This window comes from Phocoena sinus, chromosome 20, assembly GCF_008692025.1.
Source record: "Phocoena sinus isolate mPhoSin1 chromosome 20, mPhoSin1.pri, whole genome shotgun sequence".
Classification (NCBI taxonomy): domain Eukaryota; kingdom Metazoa; phylum Chordata; class Mammalia; order Artiodactyla; family Phocoenidae; genus Phocoena; species Phocoena sinus.
In genome coordinates this window covers 7,565,145-7,585,022 of record NC_045782.1, presented here as the reverse complement: position 1 = coordinate 7,585,022, position 19,878 = coordinate 7,565,145, and the positions used below count along the sequence as shown (strand labels likewise).

At 53.6% G+C, this 19,878-nt stretch overlaps 1 protein-coding gene across 1 annotated transcript in view; it reads left to right on the top strand.

Annotated features, from left to right (window-relative positions):
• Window positions 1-19,878, top strand: part of NTN1 (netrin 1) — a 185,510-nt gene that overhangs the window by 129,290 nt on the left and 36,342 nt on the right. Inside the window, exons 4-5 of the mRNA XM_032617341.1 lie at window positions 3,949-4,098; window positions 7,346-7,399. Of these exons, the coding sequence (XP_032473232.1) occupies window positions 3,949-4,098; window positions 7,346-7,399 (204 nt within the window). The remainder of the gene's footprint in view (window positions 1-3,948; window positions 4,099-7,345; window positions 7,400-19,878) is intronic.

Below are 19,878 nucleotides of genomic sequence, written 5' to 3'. Positions count from 1 at the left end.
AAGACATTCGGACCCAGACCTCGTTCTCGGAAGAATCAGAGAGGCTCTCACTTTGTCCCCTTAACCAGACCTCCTGCCAAGGAAGAGACTTCCACTTGCCTCACATCTGCATCCTCCCAGCTCAGCTTGTCCCCATCTGCTCCCCTGCCCACTGTGGCACTGTGTGTGTGTGCGTGTGTGAGAGCCTGTAGGAATCTACGTGTGTTTGTGTGTCTGGGTGTGTTTGGGGGTTGTAGGGATATGGCAGGTTCCCTTTGCCTTTCTCTCCCTAAGGACCAGGGCTGGGGCCTCCTATGTGGGCAGCTCAGGCCCCCTTCCTATGACACCGGTAGCTGGATTCCCTGGTCCAAGGCTATAGAGGATCCTCTGTGGGCTGTTGTCATCCATCAGGTCTCCTCACACCTTGAAGCTCACCCTTCTTTGCACAGAGGGTATAAGTTAGGTTTTCCTTATTCATGGGCTTTTGGGAAAAGTCTTTACTTTGGGGCCGTTTAGCTTGGAATTGAGAATGAGTGCAATGCAAGTCTCTGTGTTGGGACTGCATTCAGCTGCACGTAAGGGATGTCACCTGGCCTTAGTTTTAACAGGGAAGTGTGTATTTCTCCTTGCAGAACAGGAAGCGCAGAGGGGCAGTCTAGAGGGTGAGGGCCCTCGGTGACGTGCTCAGAGATCAGGTGCTTTCTGTCTCCCGGTCCGTGGCCTCCTCTGTAGGGTCTTGCTGATTTCACAGGCTGATGTGAGGGCAAGAAGCATTACATATGGGAGAGTGGATGTGCTCAGGTGTTCCCAGGCGTCCGGGTGGCAGGCCAGTGTTGCAGGAGCGCTCCACCCCTGGGGATGGTCCCACCGCCCTGGAGGTGACCTGAGTAGCCTTCTGAGGCCCCCCACCCTGTGGGACCCTGCTGGCTTCTCTTCCTGGAACAGTGGTTTTCGAGGAAGCACAGTCAGCCTGCTGCCTCTGTGAGACGAAGGGCCAGTCGGTCAGCATCTTTGCGGAATCCCGGGAGAAAGATGTGGAAACCACACAGCGAAGCGCCCAAAGGATGGCCCTAAGGGTGTGCCTGCTCCATGAAGCAGACGCTCTGCCTTGCCATCACCCAGGGTGGCCCGCAGCTCTGCTGACCTCAGGTGGTGCCCGGCAGCCCACCAGCCTGGGGGGTTAAGGAGTCACCAGCTTCGAAGGGCCTCGGGTGAGGGCGATCCACGCTGCTCCCCCCAGATTCTGCTCCAGGCTGGCTCCTGCCTCGGTAAAGACGACGTGGGCCTGCGGGTGACTTGGCTCTGACCCTCCAGGGACCAAGCAACCTTTGGTGATCTCCCAGCCAAGTCCAAGGCCCAGAAGTTACTGGCACGCAGCTGTGCTCTGTCAGCACGGAGGGGAGGACGTTTTGGCCCGGGTTTTAGGATTACCAACAGGCTTGCGAGGCCGGCCAAGCGAGGTCAGCTGGCAGGAGCCTCGGGACTCCACATCTGCCTGGTGCCCACAGCCGCGGCAGGGGCTTGGGACGCCAGGGTCCTGTGCTGTGGCCCTCTGCTGTCGCCAGGCCAGCTCAGAGACGCTGTGCGTGCCCCGTCACCCTTCCCATCACAGGGATGGATCTAAGGTCAGAGGTCATCTCCCACCATCCACTCCTCACGTCATCATTCACAACATGCATCAGGACTGAGTGAAAAAAGGGAAGAAGAAGAAGAAGAAACCAATAGGAAATGAGCTTGAAATTAGCGTAGATTTTAGACAAGTTTCTAACAGAAAGATTTGCTGCTGTCTACAGGGGCAGGACTGGGACAGTTCCACGTCCTCCCCCAGGCCTGTGGTCCCTGCCGTCCTCTAACCTGACACAGAGCACCCCGTGGCCAGGACCCCCGCTCCCAGAGTTTCCAGAAGCTCTCACATGTCCAGACACAACTTTGACAAACAATTCCTCACATTCCTCTCCTTTCTGCCCCCTCCCCACTCCTCCTTTCTCTTGCTAACTCTCCTCCTCAGCCACTCCTGGGCCCGAGGCCGGCTGGGAGAGGCCACATCTTCGCCCACGGCCTCCTGCCCTCACGCTGAGCAGTGCAGCTGGGGAGGTGCTAGTTTAGCTCTTTGGGGAGCTCTGCTCTCACTTATTCCCTAGCATATTTTTTTCCCACTGGGAATAGAAACAGAGCAACTCTGGCACCAAGTGAAGTTGCTGCAGGATGCCCTCCTGCAGACGACTCTCCACCCGCCCCAGGCTTCCCTGGGGAGAGGGAGAGGGGAGGGCAAGGGGCGCCCCAGGGATCCGGGGAGAACTTTGGCCTCCTTCATCCTGCCCCCACTGCCCTGCCCGTGCCGAGTCCACCGCCTAGGTCCAGGGCGGCAGGTGACCTGTGTCTGCAGGTCCCACAGTTCTTGCCCGAGCATCGCGGAGTTGGTGGCAATCTTACTCCACTAGCTGACAAAGCAAGACACCGTAGACCGGTGACTTCAACACCAGGTATTTCTCACAGTTTTGGAGGCAGAGAAGTCCAAGATCGATGTGCCTGCGGATTTAGTGTCTGACGACAGTTGCTTCCTGGTTTGCAGACCACTGCCTTCTTGCTGTGTAGAGAGATAACTTTTCTCCTTCCTCTTCTCATAAGGGTGCTAATCCCATCATGATCTCATCTAAACCTAATTACCGGGGACTTCCCTGATGGCGCAGTGGTTAAGAATCTGCCTGCCGATGCAGGGGACACGGGTTCAAACCCTGGTCCAGGAAGATCCCACATGCCGCGGAGCAACTAAGCCCGTGCGCCACAGCTGCTGAGCCCGCGCTCTAGAGCCCGTGTGCCGCAACTACTAAAGCCCGCACGCCTAGAGCCCATGCTCCGCAACAAGAGAAACCACCACTGCAGTGAGAAGTCCGCGCACGAAGAGTAGCCCCTGCTCAATGCAACTAGAGAAGGCCCGCACGCAGCGATGAAGACCCAAAGCGAACAAAAATAAATAAATACTTTTTTAAATAAAATAAATAAATAAACCTAATTACCTCCCAAGGGAAGGGCCCACCTCCTAATGCCATCACATTGAGAGTTAGGGCTTCAACATATGAACCTGCAGGCGGGGACACAGTCATTCAGTCCGTAATAGGGGGGGATGTTCCCTCAAACTCCTCTGGCCATTCCATCACTGGGATTGGGTCCTTGGAACACAGGGAGGGAGCCTCAGGGTGCAGTGTGATAGGGTGGGCAATCCCAGCTCTTCAGCCCGGTCCAAATTAGGAGGAGGGATGTGGGGTACAGCAGCGGCTGGCCTAAGAATCAGGGCCTCGCGGCACCTCCCAGCTCGGCCATTCCTTTGCTGCAAGGTCCTGGGTGTTCCTTCACCTTCGAGTCTTCGCATTAAATCGGGGTCTTTCCATGATCGCTGTGACTCTTCCTAGCGCTACAGTTGACGGGCTTTGTGATCCAGAAGCCTGTGTCTCAGACTCCGCCTGGCTGCCAGTCAGGGTGGATGGACAGAGCAGAGTGGAGGCCGCAGCCTGCGGGGGAGGTCACACCCGCTCGGTGACTCCCCTGACCTGGCAAACCCCGGGGCTCCATCACGTCCCACACTCTGTCCTTCCCACCCAGAGGGTCAGGAGCTGGCTGGGGCAGAGGAGTGACAGGGCACAAAGCAGCCTGTGAGGGGCAGGCGTACCCCCAGTTCTGACTCCTGCACTCACGCTCAGCCCGTGGGCTGTTCCTCCCGGGGCTTCGGAAGGGCTCCCGCACTTCACCCTTGCCCCCCCCGACAGTCCTTTCAAGTCAGCCCGTTCTGATTCTCATTCCCCTGTTTCCAGGTAGGCAGGTGGTCAGCTTCTGGAATGTGTACGGGCTTGGCTCCCCTGGGATGGGGTCCGGGACGCCACTGGGTGGGGAGGACCCTGGGGGGAGGGTGTGCTCTGGCCACTCCCCACCCCCACCCCCGCCTCTGACCCCCCTGTCGTGTGTTCTCCACAGCCTGCGATTGCCACCCTGTGGGCGCCGCTGGCAAAACCTGCAACCAGACCACGGGCCAGTGCCCCTGCAAGGATGGTGTGACCGGCATCACCTGCAACCGCTGTGCCAAGGGCTACCAACAGAGCCGCTCCCCCATCGCCCCCTGCATAAGTATGCCAGGGCACCCTCCTCCTGCAGGCTGGGGTCGGGTGCGGGCTCGGGGCTGGGGGGCCCTTCCCGGACACGGGTCACCCGCACCCAGTGGGGGTGGTGCTCCCTGAGGTGGCCCTCTGCGCTCGGGGAGCCCGTGTGAGACCCCCAAGGCTGCGGGGGTCTCCGCAGAGCCAGCCCATTTGTGGCTCTCTGTCCTGAAAAGAGTCTCCTGCTCCCAGGGTGTGGGGTGATGGGGGGAAGCAAGCCCCTCTCCTCAGCCCAGGTCCTGTTCCCATGTTCCACCATGACCCTGGGCCGGGGCCTGGGTCAGGGGCTGCCACTGCTGCTGCTGGAATTCCAGGATCCCCAGCCCCTGGCAGATTCAGAACTGAAAGGACGGACTCCACAAGGCCTCTGAGAGAAGCCGGCACGGCTCCCATGCGCCCTTCGGAAGGGTGGCAGCCCTCCATGAGGGTCCTAGAGGCCCTGGCAGGCCAGCTGTCGGCCCCTTAGTTGCTGGAACTTGAGGCGGGGCGTGAGCAAGGTGGGGGGGTCGCTCAGAGGCCTTGGCTCGGAAGAGTTTTAACATCTTACAACTGGTAGGATTGCGTAGGTGTTATGAGCTGGATTAGCCCTGGATGGAAGTCAGGCCTGGTTGGGTGCTGGCCCCGTGGCCTCAGCCTCGTTGATTCCATGTGCAGGGCTGACCCGCACCCAGAAAGGAGGGGGAAGAACGCGTGAATCCTAGCCTACTAGGCAGACACCAAGGATAAGGCTTTTTTTCTGGAGCAGGGGTTAGCACACTCTGCTCGGGGATTTGGCCCACTGCCTGTTTTTATGTGGCTCGATGGGGTTTTGGGTTTCTTGTTAACCTTTTTAAAATGATTGAAACAGAAATTAAAAGATTACTAGTTTATGACATGCGAAAATGATATGAAAGGAAAAGTTCAGTGTCCATAAATAAAGTTTTATGGGACCAGCCATGCCCACTTGTGCCCGTGCTACCTGTGGCTGCTTTGGGGCTCTAATGGCAGAATTGAATAGTTGCAACAGAGACCCTACGACCTGCAGGGCCTAAAATCTCTGCGAGCTGGCCCTTGGCAGGAGAAGTCGGCCGACCCCTGCTTGTGGTTTTCCAGCGTCCTGTAGCTCTGGGTGGGCACTGGCTTCTCAGGTCAGGCACAAGGGGCTTGGAACAAACAACCCGAGGCAGAAGCAGGAGGGTGGGGACCCCTCAGCCCGGCAGCTGCTTGGGCTTCTTGGAGTGACCCCCTAGATCTTGCAGGGAATGTTCTCACACCGGGCAGGAGCCTTAAACCCCCAACACCTCAGCTGCCCGACTCGGGTGCAGCCTCACGTCCAGGACACGCCGAGCCGTGTGGGTTCCAGCAGCTTTTCTGATCAGTTTCTACACCAGGAGATGTTTCCTTGTTGGCAGGGGTCCAGTAACAGCGGATAACGTAAATTCAAGCCACGGGAAATTGAGCTTGTATCCATCCAGGGCAGAGAAGGTTGAAATGAGTTTTCACGACATCTAATTGTCAGGGTCTCACAGCTTGCAAGAGTCTTTCTTTTCCGTCCATCCAAAAAGCTGTACGGTGAACATTTTTAGAAAGCTGGGAGGAAATTAGCACCACCATCTGGGCTTACGGAAACATGAAGGGAGCAAGTGAGGTCTCCCTTTTAAAGGGAGTCAGGAGCTGTTGGGTTTCCCAGAAATGGCTGAAACCAACATTTCAAATCCCCAGGGGGAAAGGCCTTGACGTGCAGCTGATGTTTCAGGATTAGGGACAGAAACCTTGGGAGACTGGAACTGTCACTTTGCAACATGCTCTGTACCGTCTCCCTTCCTCTCGCAAAGGGCGGGCTGATGCTGGGGAGAGCGTTGCCACCAAGGACCTGAGGACCCGGGTCTCCATCTGCCGGCATCAGGCTACAGGTGCCCAGACAGTGCCTCGGACACTTGTGTCTGATTTGCAACAGCTCTGGGAGCCCCGGGGCCCTGTGCTCACGTCCCAGAGCCAGGCCTAAGGAGCTGGGCTTGGGCAGCCAGGGTGCCTCCATGGCCACTGGCCCCAGCCCCATTCCTGGACTTGTAAGATTAGGCTGGGCCGTCTGGATTTCTCTCTGGAATGTTCCTGCTGGGCCAGGTAGCTCAGGAAGGCTCAGAGAGGGCCTGCTAGGAGGCCCGGCTTCTTAACGAGCTGCTGTGACGGGGCACCTGTGGCTTGTTGTCGCTGATAAAATCACCAGAGAGCAAGATTTGACTCCGGATTGAGGGCTGGGTCTTCTGCCTGTTCCTTCTGAAGGTGCAGAGGCTGGCTTCTGTGGGGGACCCTCACGTTTGCCCCCAGGCCCGGGTATTCCATCTCGACCCCCCCCCCCAAGCCTCAGATCGCAGCTGACCTAGAGTCTGGGGGTCCGAGGGAGGTCTTACCCCTAATAGTCAGATGGTGGCCAGAATCAGTGGGATTCGTGGAGGCCTCTGTGACCCCCTGTTCACATGGTCACTCAGCAGGGGAGGTGAGCCCCTGTCCCTCAGGGACTTTCGGCTCGTGGTTTGGCCTCGTCTAGAAAGGAAGCCGGAGACGTGAAGCCTGGGTCTTCCCGGAGTCTGGCTGAAGTTCCTCACCTTTTCTGAGCACCGGGTGGGAGCTTGTAGAGAAACTAGTTGCCCTTCTAGGTAGGAGAGGAATGGTCACAAAAAAGCACATGCTTCTGTCAGGCCCTACGGTCTTCTGTACTGTCAGTCTTTTCTGCCCGCCGAGAAAATGCCTTAGCTTGTGAGATGTGACATGTGAGCCCGGGGGAACTTGGGCCGGGGGTGCAGGCCCCTCTCTGCACATGGAAGACACCTCCCAGCCCCTCACATGCCACCCCTGCCATGGACCCCCTTCCCCGCCAGTGAGTCAAGGTCAGACCGGGCCACGCAGCCCCATCGTGATGAGCAGGGGGCCCTAGGGACCCCTCTCCCTGCCCCAGGGGCCGAGGTGAGTCAACAACACGCAGACAGCAGAGGGGTCAGGGTCCTGCCTTCCCCTCGCTCCTGTCCCTGCCAGGTGGAGGGATGGCTTCCAGAAGAGAACAGGTAGGGTGCCCGGGCCCTCACGCCGGCTTTCCCTTCCTCCCTGACTGTCCTCTGCTGGGGCGAGGAGTGGGGCTGGGAGGGAGGGCCCAGGAAGGCTGGGAGGAGTCCACACTGTGTTTGTTCTTCTCTAACATGTTCTTACTGTTTCCCCTTCCTCCCATCCTGAACCCCACAAAGAGATCCCCGTAGCACCGCCGACCACTGCAGCCAGCAGCGTGGAGGAGCCCGAAGGTAGGCTTCCCCCTTTGCTGCCTTCCTGCTTTTGCCGTAGGGTGGGGTGGGGCCTGGGGAAGGGGGTTAGAGGGGCCAGACTCCCCTGAACCAGCATCAGGGTGCTGGTTGGTATAAGTGGTACCCCTGGGCTGGATTGAGGATGATGGAGCCACAGGGCATTTTTCTGCGATGTCCCTTCCAAGAATGGTGCCTAAGGCTAGCCTGTCTCCCAAGCCTGGGACCCTCAAAGCCACATTCCTCTTGCTCAGCCAGCGAGGGTAAGAAGCTGCCTTCCAGTCCAGGGCCACCTGAGCTGGGGGTGACTCCTTTCGGGGTTGCAGAGGAGGAAGGAGACGGGTGGTGGGGATGAGAAAGGCATTCTCGAGCACTGGGGTCCACAAACAGAATTGGGGGAGGGCATGAATCGGGACGGGAAGAGACTCACCCCCTCACTGTCCCTTCCTTCTAACTGAAATCAAGAGTTTCCTGGAAAAAAAAAAAGACTTTCCTGGTGGTCCAGTGGTTAGGAGCCCGCACTTCCACCGCAGGGGGTGCGGGTTCGATCCCTGGTCGAGGAACTAAGACCCTGCATGCTGTGTGGTGCGACCTAAAAAAAAAAAAAGAGTTTCCTTTATTGCAAAGATGGGCCACAAACCATAGCCAGGCCAGCGACATCAGTGATTTGGCCACCAGCAGAAGTCCCAGCCGTTTCCACATCACGTTAGAGTCGGTGCAGCTATCATGGAAGAGTATTGACGCTCACTAAATCGCTTCAGAATGACGGAAGTTACCAGACCTGCCGCTAGGTCCTGACTTATAATCATTAATAAGGAAACACATACATTACGTAACTGTACCCTAAACCTGGGCTTTTGGAAAGATTTGGGTTAAGTGTATTTCAGTGTTGATTAGTTTCCTTTGTAGTCCTATGGATTTTATTTCTGCATTTAAAAACATTACTGTGAGAAAGTAAAAATGTCGCTGTGACGTCCGTGGACGTCACCAGTCCTTGGTACAAGAAGGGTCACCCAGTCCTGGCTTTGGGTACAGAGAGGGCTCGGAGCCTGGCAGGAGGGGGCACCAGGAGAGCAGGCCATGCTGTACCCAGCGCCGTGGGCCTGCGGTCCCATGGGGCTTTTGTGTACTGGTACTTGGGAGTGGGAATGGGGGGCAGGAATGGTGACAGTGGGGCCCTGCAGGGACATCACTGTCAGCTCTGGGAACCCCTTTGCTCCTCCCCAGATCCACCTGTTGGGGAGGTCTGTGCACCCATGTGGTCACTTGAATACTTTAGTTTTTTAATTTTTATTTTTGGCTACGTGGCACAGCCTGCAGGATCTTAGTTCCCTGACCAGGGATCGAACCTGCACCCGCTGCAGTGGAAGTGCAGAGTCTTAAGCCACTGGACCGCCAGGGAAGCCCCCACCTGTATACATTAGAACAGACTGGATTTTTTTTTGAATATTGGCCATGCGCTGGGAACTTGAGAGAAAACGGATTCAGAACTTGGATGTGCACCATCACCAAACAGCCCTCAAAGAGGAGAGGACAGAAAATTTCAGGGAGTGCTGGAGGCTACGCTGGGGAAAACCAAAGATATTTTGGTCTTGGGTTGTTGGGCAGAGTCTTCTGTCACCTTTGGTTGAGCCCCGGGGGACACTTACAGGAGAAATAGTGCTGGAAAGGGGATGAAGGAAGCAGCATGACGGGTGCCTGGGAGGGAGGATGAGGAAGCTCTTTGGTAAAAACACAATAAAAGGAACAGCCCAGTGAGTTCAGCTCTCGGGTAGAGCACTTTTGAAGCGAGAAGACACTTCCAGTTAATGCAGTCGCGATTCTTGCTTCCTTGCTGTGACATGAGTCCCATCAGAACTCACCGGGGCTGAGAACACAGCTCATCCAAGGACAAGGCATATCTTCACCCTCTCTCTCTCTCTCTCTCACCTCCCATCTTTCTGGTCCTTGCAACCTTGTCTTTATGTTTCTTGCAGTGGTTTTGGCTTTTTCATTCCACATTAGAAATGGGCAAATGGAAACAATAGAGGAGAAGCAAAAAACAACTCATGAGATTTCTGTACACACCACAAGAAGCTGGTATAAAACATGCAACGATCTCCGCTCAACCAGACAAAAGATTCCTGGGCAACTAACAAACACTTGTAGCATTTTTCTTTGAAAAGTGTTTATCAACTCTTAGTTAACTTTTCTGACTCCTTTTGATTTTGTCACTGTTTATTTCCTTTCTTCTTTCTGGACGTTTAAAAACATGGTTTAAATGGATGCAAACAGTAAATGAACACCCTTTAACAAAGTGCTTTCTCCACAGAGGGGCTAAGTGAGCAGGTGTGATGCTTGCTGGGATGCTGTGTCCTTGGCCGGACCCTTTGTGACCTTCTCTGGGTCTCCGAATGGTCAGGATCTGTGATGCTTTTTCTGGAGAACTCGGGCCAGGTCTAGACTACGGGCGCTGGGACTCCGGGGTCTGCCACCACAAAGAGGCCCTGCTCTCCTCATCTCAGCAGGAGGGACGTTGTGGGCAGGAGGCCAGGGGGCCCCCTGGGAAGCGGGGGCCTGGGAGCTCAGTACTTCCAAGCCTGTCGATTCTTGCAGTGTTTGAATAGGGAAGGCCTCCGTGCCGGGCTGCCTGAGAAAAGCTTGTTTACTTTTGCCTGCGGAACAGAGGAGAATTAATAAGCCAAGAATTTGTCCTGAAAGCTGATGGACATAACCTCACCCTGAACCCATCCCCTTGAAGGGCCAGCTCACTCCGGGAATGCTGTCCACCTGCTCACTAAGCTGGCTGGTACCCGGTCTTGGGGTAGGGAGGCGAGGAACCCTGGGGCCAGGAGGGAGATGGGGCAAACCGACTCCAAACCTATCTACTTGTGGTTGTAGAGACCTACACCACCTGCCTTCCCTTGCCCTGCACCAATTCCGAGGTAGCTGTTGGAGTTTGGTTTGTGGGGGGCATATTGTTTGGTTTGTGGGGACCCCTTGGTTTAGCAGCAGTACCGTCTTGGAGCCGGGAGATCTGGGGTTGATTCTCCCCTGGCTGTGAGGCCTTGGACAGAGCAAAGACTTCTCTCTTCTGCTTCCTTGAAAGATGACGGGGTGGGACCAACGGTCCAGGGCCCTCCCCGCCCTGCCTCCCCGCCCTGCCTCCCCTGGGAGGATTGAACTTCTGCTAATAAGCTTTCTCCTTCCTTGTAAACGCCTGCTTGCACCCCTCCCCCCTCTGCTGACCAGCTTCTTCCACGGGCCTTGCAGGTCCTCATGAGCAGAGGCACGCAGTAAACAGTTAACACCTGGCTGGGGCGGGGCCTGATGTATAGCATTTGGTGTAGACGGCTCCCACGTGAGAGCCCACGTGAGCCTCCCCCAGAGACGCGTGAGGGAGGAAGGGCCGCCTCTGGGCGGGGCCAGAAAGCCATTGACTTCCGCTGGCCTCCTTGGCTGGAAGGGGCATGGCTGTCGTCCGAGTGAAAGCTGGACCCGGGATGCAGGTACGAGAGCGAACAACCGGCTCCTCTCCTCCGCCCCCACCTACCTGGGTCTGGGGGCCACCCTCTGGCCCAGTTGCACTCACCCCCTTTGGGGTCCCGAGTGGTGCCCTTTGCCAGCTGCTCCAGTGGTCCAGCGGGGGGTGGGGGTGGCTTCTGAGGCCCCCCAGCAGCCGTTCGGGGGAGCCTGGCGGCTGAACCTACGGGAACTGCCCCGCCTCAGGTGCTCCCAGGTGTGGGGTGGGAGTGGGCTGAGAGGTGTCACCTCTGGTGGCCTCGCAGCACCTCCATTTGTTTCATGGAAGACTATTGGGTTTTTATAGACCTGCCCCTGGATAAGCTTGGATTGTTCTCGTTTTAGGCTTTGGTTTTCCAGGGTAGGGGGTAGGTTGGGTGAGTAGAGGAAACGAGCTGATAAGAGTTGAACGCACTACTGGCCGAGTGTTTGGGTGGTGGGGGGGAAGGGCAGTGAACTGGGAGTTCTGCTTGATCTTGTTTCCTCCCCTGTGAACCAGGGTCATGATAACCCTGTTGTGTACGGTTGTCGTGGGGATTAAATGAGATGCTCTGGGTAAAGCGTTTGGTTCAGTGGCGGGCTTATCCTAAGTGCTCAGTAAAAAAGCAGTGGAGGGGGCTTCCCTGGTGGCGCAGTGGTTGAGAGTCCGCCTGCCGATGCAGGGGACGCGGGTTTGTGCCCCGGTCCGGGAGGATCCCACATGCCGCGGAGCGGCTGGGCCCGTGAGCCATGGCCACTGAGCCTGTGTGTCCGGAGCCTGTGCTCCACAACGGGAGAGGCCACAACAGTGAGAGGCCCGCGGACAGCAAAAAAAAAAAAAAAAAAAAGCAATGGAGGGACTTTCCTGGTGGCGCAGTGGTTAAGCAGCCGCCTGCCAGTGCAGGGGACGCGGGTTTGAGCCCTAGCCGGGGAAGATCCCACATGCCGCGGAGCGACTAAGCCTGTGCACCGCAACTACTGAGCCTGCGCTCTAGAGCCCGCGAGCCACAGCTACTGAAGCCCGTGTGCCTAGAGCCCGTGCTCCGCAACAAGAGAAGCCACTGCAGTGAGAAGCCTGTGCACCACAACAAAGAGTAGCCCCTGCTCGCTGCAGCTAGAGAAAAGCCCGCACACAGCAATGAAGACTCAATGCAGTCAAAAAGAAATAAAATTTTTTAAAGCAATGGAACGCCATGGAAAATACAAACACTGCAGTGTATGGAAGGGTTGAGCTGAACTGAGCTGAAGTCTGGTAGCTCCTCACCAGGGATGTGGGTTTGCATGAGGACAGGTGTAGAGAGTCAGCTAGAGGGAGGGCTTGTGAGAAGAACTTGATTGGGAACAGGTGGGGCTGCCCAAGGCTCAAGGTGGCCTCACAGACTGTAAGACTCGGTTAAAGACTGGAAATCAATTAAAGGGCTTGACTTCACAATAGCCAAAAGGTGGAAACAGCCCAATGTCTACCTTTGGGACAGAATGGATGGTGGCAGGATGGATAAACTCCATGCGGTATATCCAGACGATGGAATATCAGGCAGCCATAAAAAGGAATAAGTACTGACACATGCTATAACTTAAATGAACCTTGAAAATATGCTAATTGAAAGAAGCCAGACACAAAAGGCCACACAGCGTATGATTCCATTTATATGAAATGCCCAGAATAAGCAAGTCCAGAGACAGAAAGATTAGTGGTTGCCCAGGACCGGGAGGCGGGAGGGATGGGGAGTGACTGATGGGTACAGGCTTTCCTTTTGGGGTGACAGAAAATTCTGAAACTAGAGAGTGGTGATGGGTAACATTGGGAATATACTTAATGCCACTGAATTGTACATTTAAAAATCGTAAATTTTATGTGTGTTTTACTACAATTTTTTTTTTTTTTTTTTTGCTGTACACGGGCATCTCACTGTTGTGGCCTCTCCCGCCGCGGAGCACAGGCTCCGGACGTGCAGGCTCAGCGGCCATGGCTCACGGGCCCAGCCGCTCCGTGGCATGTGGGATCTTCCCAGACCAGGGCACAAACCCGTGTCCCCTGCATCGGCAGGCGGACTCTCAACCACTGTGACACCAGGGAAGCCCCTTACTACAGTTTTTTAAAAGTTGAGTTTTTGAGGTCAGAGTGCAAGGGTGCAGGGAATCTGGTTGGTTTGGGGTGGACTGGGTGGAGAGCAGGAGCCCTGGGGACAGGGTGCTGGGGCTCGGGCAGCCGTGGGGGACATGCTTGCCTTCCTGACCTCTTGCTTCCTGGGAGACTTTTGAGACTGGGGGGCCACTTAGTACCTCCCCACTTCATCGCCAAGCAAAAATAGTTCAGCCAACATGGGGAAATGGCGAACGCCCTCTGTTGCCTTCCAGACGTATGGCCGTGGCCGTGTTGCCTAGTGTTACGTTGAAAAGGTCTGACCTCACAGCCTGCATGCTTTTAGAGTCATCTGAGGAGGGTGTGGTTCCCTGGGCCCCAGGTAAGGGAGCCATTGGTACTCCTGGTATAGGAGAAAGGGACCTGTGCGTCCATTGGGGGGGAGCTAGGATCACCGACCATAACACTTGTAAGCAGCTTGTGCCACTTGTAAGGAGGAGGTCTATTAATTGACTTGAGTGCTGATTGGTTTTCAAAAGATGGTGTGACACAGGATGTAGGGCTGTCCGGGATCAGCTGTATGAGTAAATGGCTGTCAGATAAGTATTATCCCAGGAAGTGTTTGGACCAGACCCATGAGTAAAGATAGATCAATTCTGGCTACATGAAGGAGGAGATGACATTTATATAATGCTTGCTATGTGCTCAGCACTCTTTGTGATTCTTAGCCATTTAATCATTTCTTCCACCCAGATGAGCTAGATACTGCTGTTACCCCATTTTACATAGGAGAAACTGAGGCACAGAGAGGTCAGTGAGCTGGGATTCCAGCCAAGGTCTCCTGGCCTCAGGGTCCGCTAGTGACATTAACCTCCCCATCATCATTCTGCCTCTCAGTAGTCATGCTGTTGGTCAATTTAGAGTAATTTAAAAATATATAAATATATATATATTATATACACGCACTTAAGTGTATACACACATACACACCTGACTCTGTGGTAACATCCTACCAAGAGAGAGGACAAACTTGTGTGTCCGCAGGGGACCTGAAACCAAGGTAGAGATGGAGGTACAGCCAGTTAAAAGCCACTGTCTTCCACAGGTGCCCGTTAAAGTGGCCCTTGGGAAGGAGGGTGGTTGGCTAGGGGCGCTGGCGTGGCTGAGGCCACAGGGTCTGGGCTTGGGAGAACCAGTTAGCAGTGACCCGTCCCTTTGGTCACAAGGCAGCCGAGGGAGACGGGTACACGGATCAGCGTATACCTGAAAACAGGTGGTGGGTAGAGGTGGGAGGGGCCTCTGTGCGTTCCTCAGGGCCTTGTGTCATAACATGGGCCTGTAGAGAATCAGCTGAAAACTGTTAAAACTGGTGCGAGAATTCTGCAGGGAGACCATTACAGAATTAACATACAAAGGTCAGTAACTTTTCCTGTGCCTCAGCAATTACAGAACCATGTCATAGCAAGTGAAAAGCATAGAATGGGAAATCTGGCCTGTAGTTAAGTGTTCGATGAGTGTCCGTTTTGGAATGATAATGGAAACAAACTCCCAATTAGAACAGCAACAAAAATATCAACTACACAGAAATAAACGTAGCAATAAAAGTACAGACGGTATTTTTTTTAAAGGGTAAAACTTTCCCAAGGGACACTAAAGATCTTACCATGTTCCGGGAGGGCAAGATTCAGAATTGTAAAATGTCAATTCTCCCTGAAATCTGTAAGTTTAGCATAATTCTACTCAAAAAATCTCAATTGGATAGGATGTGATTTTTAATAGCCAAGAATGTTTTTAAGAAGAAGAGTGATGAAGGGTGACTTGCCCTAACAGATTTTTAAAATATTGTAACAAACAGGATATTTACGTTAGTGTGATCCTGGCGTAGGAATAGAGAAATCACGAAAGCTGAGTAGAAGGTCCAGAAATACACTCAAATATAAACATAAGAACTTGTGTATGATAAAGTTGTGATCATAAATCCATGAGAAAAGGGACGAGTCCATCGGTAAACGGTGCTGGGAAAATGGCAATTTATTTTAAAATAATAATAAATTTCTACTTCATGCTGTGAACTCATAAATCCCAATGTATGAAACGTATCTTTAAAATGAATTCTTGGGACTTCCCTGGTGGTCCAGTGGTTAAGACTCCGCGCTTCTGATGCAGGGGGCATGGGTTCAGTATCTGGTTGGGGAGCTAAGATCCCACATGCTGTGGGGTGTGGCCAAAAAAATATAATAATCATTAAAAAAATAAAAAAATCCTAAAAGTTCTAGAGTAAAGCATGTCAGTATCAGTGTAATCTTGGGGTGAAGAAGGCTTTCTAGATAGGATACAAAAGCAAGAAATCATAAAGGGAAAGATTTTAACTGGATAAAAATAGAAAACGTCTAAACCTCAAAAATCTCTATAAGCAACATAAGGCAAACTAAATGCTGAAAAATATAAATTTTTAACATGGATGACCAGAGATTAATATCCTCAATCAATAACTTTTACAATTCACTGAAAAAGAGATCCTAATACAAAACTGGGCTGAGAAAATGAACTCGAAATGCAGAGAATTTGTACAAATGGCAGTAAGCCTCTGGAGTATTACACTTACTAGTAATCCAGAAAGAATACTAACAAGAATACCATTTTAAACACCTTATTAAATCGACACTCTTTAGAAAACAAAAAGTAATTCTCAGTGTTGAAAGGGTTAGGGAAACAGGCATTCACCTGCTCTGGTGATGGGAGGGCACCGTGGTGCCAAGTTTATGAAGGGTGATTTAGCCTCACGGATCAAAATGTATCTTTAGCCTCATCCTTTCACTTCTAGGAATTTAGCCTAAGGGAATAGTGAAGTGTGGCAGGACTTTGCTCCGAGGTAGCTTATTGCAGCATTGTTCATAACAAAAGAGGGAAACGACCCACCAAATGTCTTTCAGTAGCGTTTTAGTGACTCACTTACGGGATATCCATATAATAATGTTGTAGGAGAATTTTTGAACGTGAAATGAAAAGATACAGTGTATTTCCGAAGCAGATGATACATCTAATTACACACGGAGGGTCAGCTTTGGTGAAAAGACTGGCTTACAGAGCATTTCAAAGAAACTATTTCATTGTGCTCTCATATGCCCGTAGTTCTCAGCCTGGGGCTGCTTTGCCCACGTGGGACGTTTGGACATTACTGGAGATACTTCTGGTTGTCACAACTAGGGGGAGGGTGCCACTGGCATCTAGTGGGTTGAGGCCAGGGACGCTGTTGAACACCCTGCATCGCACAGGGCAGCCCCCGTGGCAGTGAATTATCCAGCCCCAAATGCTAATAGTCGTGCCAAGGTTGAGAAACCCTGGTGTATTTTTACAGGATGACATCCGTGTGCTCTCTCCGAAAGTATTAAGGCAGGGTGCTACTGCTGCCTTGGACCCACTCGTTTAATAGTTAGCGTCGCATTGAAGTAGATGCCGCTGAGGGCTTAGGAAGTGAAGTTTGCTCAAGTTAGCTAACGTTTCCTGCCTGATCACAGGAAGTGCTGTGCTCACACGTAGCCAGGTGTTTGCCTGGTCCTTTCTCTCTGGTGAATTTTAGCCCAACCTGATATGACGTTTATCCAAAATTCTGAGCTTTACTCTATATTACTGTATTTTCAATTAGCGTGGTTTAATTGTGAATTGAAATTTTTACTATGAAAAATCTCGGAGCGGTGGGGAGAATAGAGTGGTTAGACCTCCACATGCGTACCACTTCGATTTAACATCGTGTCCCATTTACTTCAACGATTTTTTTTTTTTTTTTGCTGAAATATCTTCCAGGAAAAGCTTAGACGTTGTGACGTTTCACCCCTAAATATTTCAGGATTCCTCTTCTGAAAAAGAAGAACATTTCTTATATCTTCTCAACAGCGTTATCACACCTAACAAAACTAACAAAAATTCTTTAATATCATCTGATGCCCAGTCCACCTTCCAACTTTCTTGGTCGTCCCCCAAATGCCTTTTACAGCTGGTCTACTCAATGGTTTAATTATTAAAACTTATGCAGTCGTTGAGCTACACAAAGTATTATATTTAGAAGCGCATCAGAGTCCTCGTGGTGGGGAGGCTTGGGCTGCTTCTGAGGCTAGAACGCACGTGGAGTGATGTGTGGGATGAAAAGTGCTACCCAGGTGTTACCTATCGTCATTGTTCGTGGTCTAAAGAAAAAGGCATGGCCGTGTCAGGCCTGAACTTTGGGCTTTGGGGGTGGGGTGAGAGCTCTGGGCCTCCTTTAGGGGAGTGTCCCCAAGGAAGGGGCACGTCCACAGCAGAGGGGATAAGAGAGCCAGTCACCATCATAAATCCTTGCCACGTCCCTCCGTGGGAAGCAGAGGGTGCTGGAGCTAAAAGCCGGTCAGCTGTGACTTAGGTGCCGGCGGGGCTGGAGAATTCTCGGTCGTGGAGCTGTCTTCTGTGTTTCTGGTGTGGCACGGCATTCTTGGCCTGTCCTCCAGACGGTTGCATTCATCAGATGTGCTCTGGGGGCAAAACAGCCTCTGGTTGTTAAGCCCGGATTTCCTGACATCAAACCCAGTTCCCCAGAACCCTCCGGGAAAGGAACCAGAGGCTGAGCCAGGGCACATGGGGGCTCTTCTCTCGAGCGGGACCTGCGCACTCCACCCGCCCTGGCTGGAGACCAGACTGATCCGTGTGTGTTAGGTTGGACCAAAGGGAATTGTCCTTTTATTCGACCATTTGTGACCCACGGAAATGGCAGTTTCACATGGTACGGCGTACTCTTTCCATCCCCTCAGCCAGGAGACCCTGCTCTGGGCAGCCTGCATGAACCAGTTTCTCCCTCTGTCTGTCAGTCTGTCTCGCTCTGATTTTCGAGACTGTCTCTCTATCTCTGGGTCTTCCCTCTGCCTTTGTCTCTGTCTCTCTTCCCCACCGCCTTCCTTATTCCCTCACTTGCCCCATCTCCTTCCTCCCTCCCCCTTCCCTTCCCTCCCCTCTTTGGGGCTTGCACAAAGGGCCAGGGCAGAGGTCAGGCTGGGGTGAGCAGGGCTGGGAGAGAGCCACTGGGGGCCTCCCCCCGGGGAGCACAAAGGAAGCCATTTGCGTGGGGGGTTTCAGGACCCGCATTGTTCCCCTGTGGCTGGGCTTTTGCAGGTGGAGCTGCCAACAGCCTTGGAGGAGGATAAAGGGATGAGCTGGGAGGCCAGAAAAGCCTGGGGGAGGAATATTTAGCCCTTCTGGGAGCTCTTCCCACCGGGGACTCAAGGGGGATGGCAGATGGGAATGGAGCAAGTGACAGGTGTCAGTGAGAGGATTGGAATCCCCAGGACCCGCCCTGTGTCACGAGGACGTCACAGGGTCCCTGACTGCAGAGGCTGGGGGTTGGGGGCGCGCAGGCTGCAGAGCTAGGCTGAGTCAGGGTGGACGCCGAGACCCCATCCCCATCCTGCAGGGTGGCCCCCTGCCCAAAGCCGTGCCCGGAACCTCCCTTGGGATTCCTGTCCAGGTCGTGGGCTGGGGGCTGTGCAGGCATCACAGTCCGTCCCCTCTCTGGATTGCTGTTGGGCTCGGCCCCTGCAGAACCTCAGATGCCACTGAAGTTAGTTAATACCGCCACCCCCAACCCCAGAGGTGGTCCCTTTGATTTATTAAATACCCTGCCGGATTTAAAACTACTCCAGACTTGATAATAATAGCAGTAATGCATTAGTCCACTTGGGCTGCCGTAACAAAAGACCGTAGAGTGGTGGCTTAAACAACAGAAATTTATTTTCTTAAAGTCCTGGAGTGTGTTAAGTCCAAGATCGGGGTGCCAGCATGGTTGGGTTTTGGCAAGGAGCCTCTTCTGGCTTGCAGACTGTCGACTTCTTACTGTGTCCTCACCTGGCGGGGAGAGAGCTCTCTGGTGTCTCTTCTTTCTTTTTTTCTGCGGTACACGGGCCTCTCACTGTTGTGGCCTCTCCCGTTGCGGAGCACAGGCTCCGGACGCGCAGGCTCAGCGGCCATGGCTCACGGGCCCAGCCACTCCGCGGCATGTGGGATCCTCCCGGTCCAGGGCACAAACCCGGACTTCCAACCACTGCACCACCAGGGAAGCCCTGGTGTCTCTTCTGATAAGGGCCCTAATTCCATCCTCATGGCCCCCACCCCCATGACCTCATAGAACCTTAATTACCCCTCAAAGGCTCCACCTCCAAGCACCATCACTTTGGGGGTTAGGACTTCAACATGGGAATGTCGGTGGGACACAGTTCCATCCATGGCAAGTGATGCTGGCAACAATGTTAAATGCCATTGTTAAGAGCAGGGATTTTGAGTTTTTCATGACCCTCCCCCCACCCCAGTGACCCAGTTAAAGTGTCCTGCAGGCCGCTTGATGGCTTTGGGCTCAGTCTTCTCAATGAAATGAAGGTGTTGGGCTAATGATCTATTCGGCCCCTTCCCACTCAGTATTTCCAGGTCCCAGCTAGTTGGAAGGCTGGTTGGGAGACTGTGATCGCAGGACCTTCTGGTCATAGAACCCGGGTGGTTGCCTTGGGGGCTCTTTCAGGGCTGTGTTGAGGGGACCCTGAGGGATTTGGACCAGGAATGGTGTCCAGACCCAGGGGAGGGAAGGCGAAGAGGAGGATGGGTAGGGCATGTTGTCTGCCCACTATGCAGGCGTCCTCCCTGCTGTGGACATGGACCTTCAGTGTTGGAAGGACCAACGTGGCCTTGAGGTGGACGAGGCTACCAGCTGCCCCCTACTGTCTGATACGTAGCACAGACTGTCCCCACCCCCAACCTACCTCCTGTCAAGCAGGACTCTTGCTGCTCCTAAAGCTATGGGTGTGGCCTATGAAACTAGGCCCACCCTGCCCTGAGGTGTGACCACACAGATCAGGGGCCTTGTGTCCTTTCCCCCCAGGGCAGGGCTTTATCTCAGTTAGAGCAG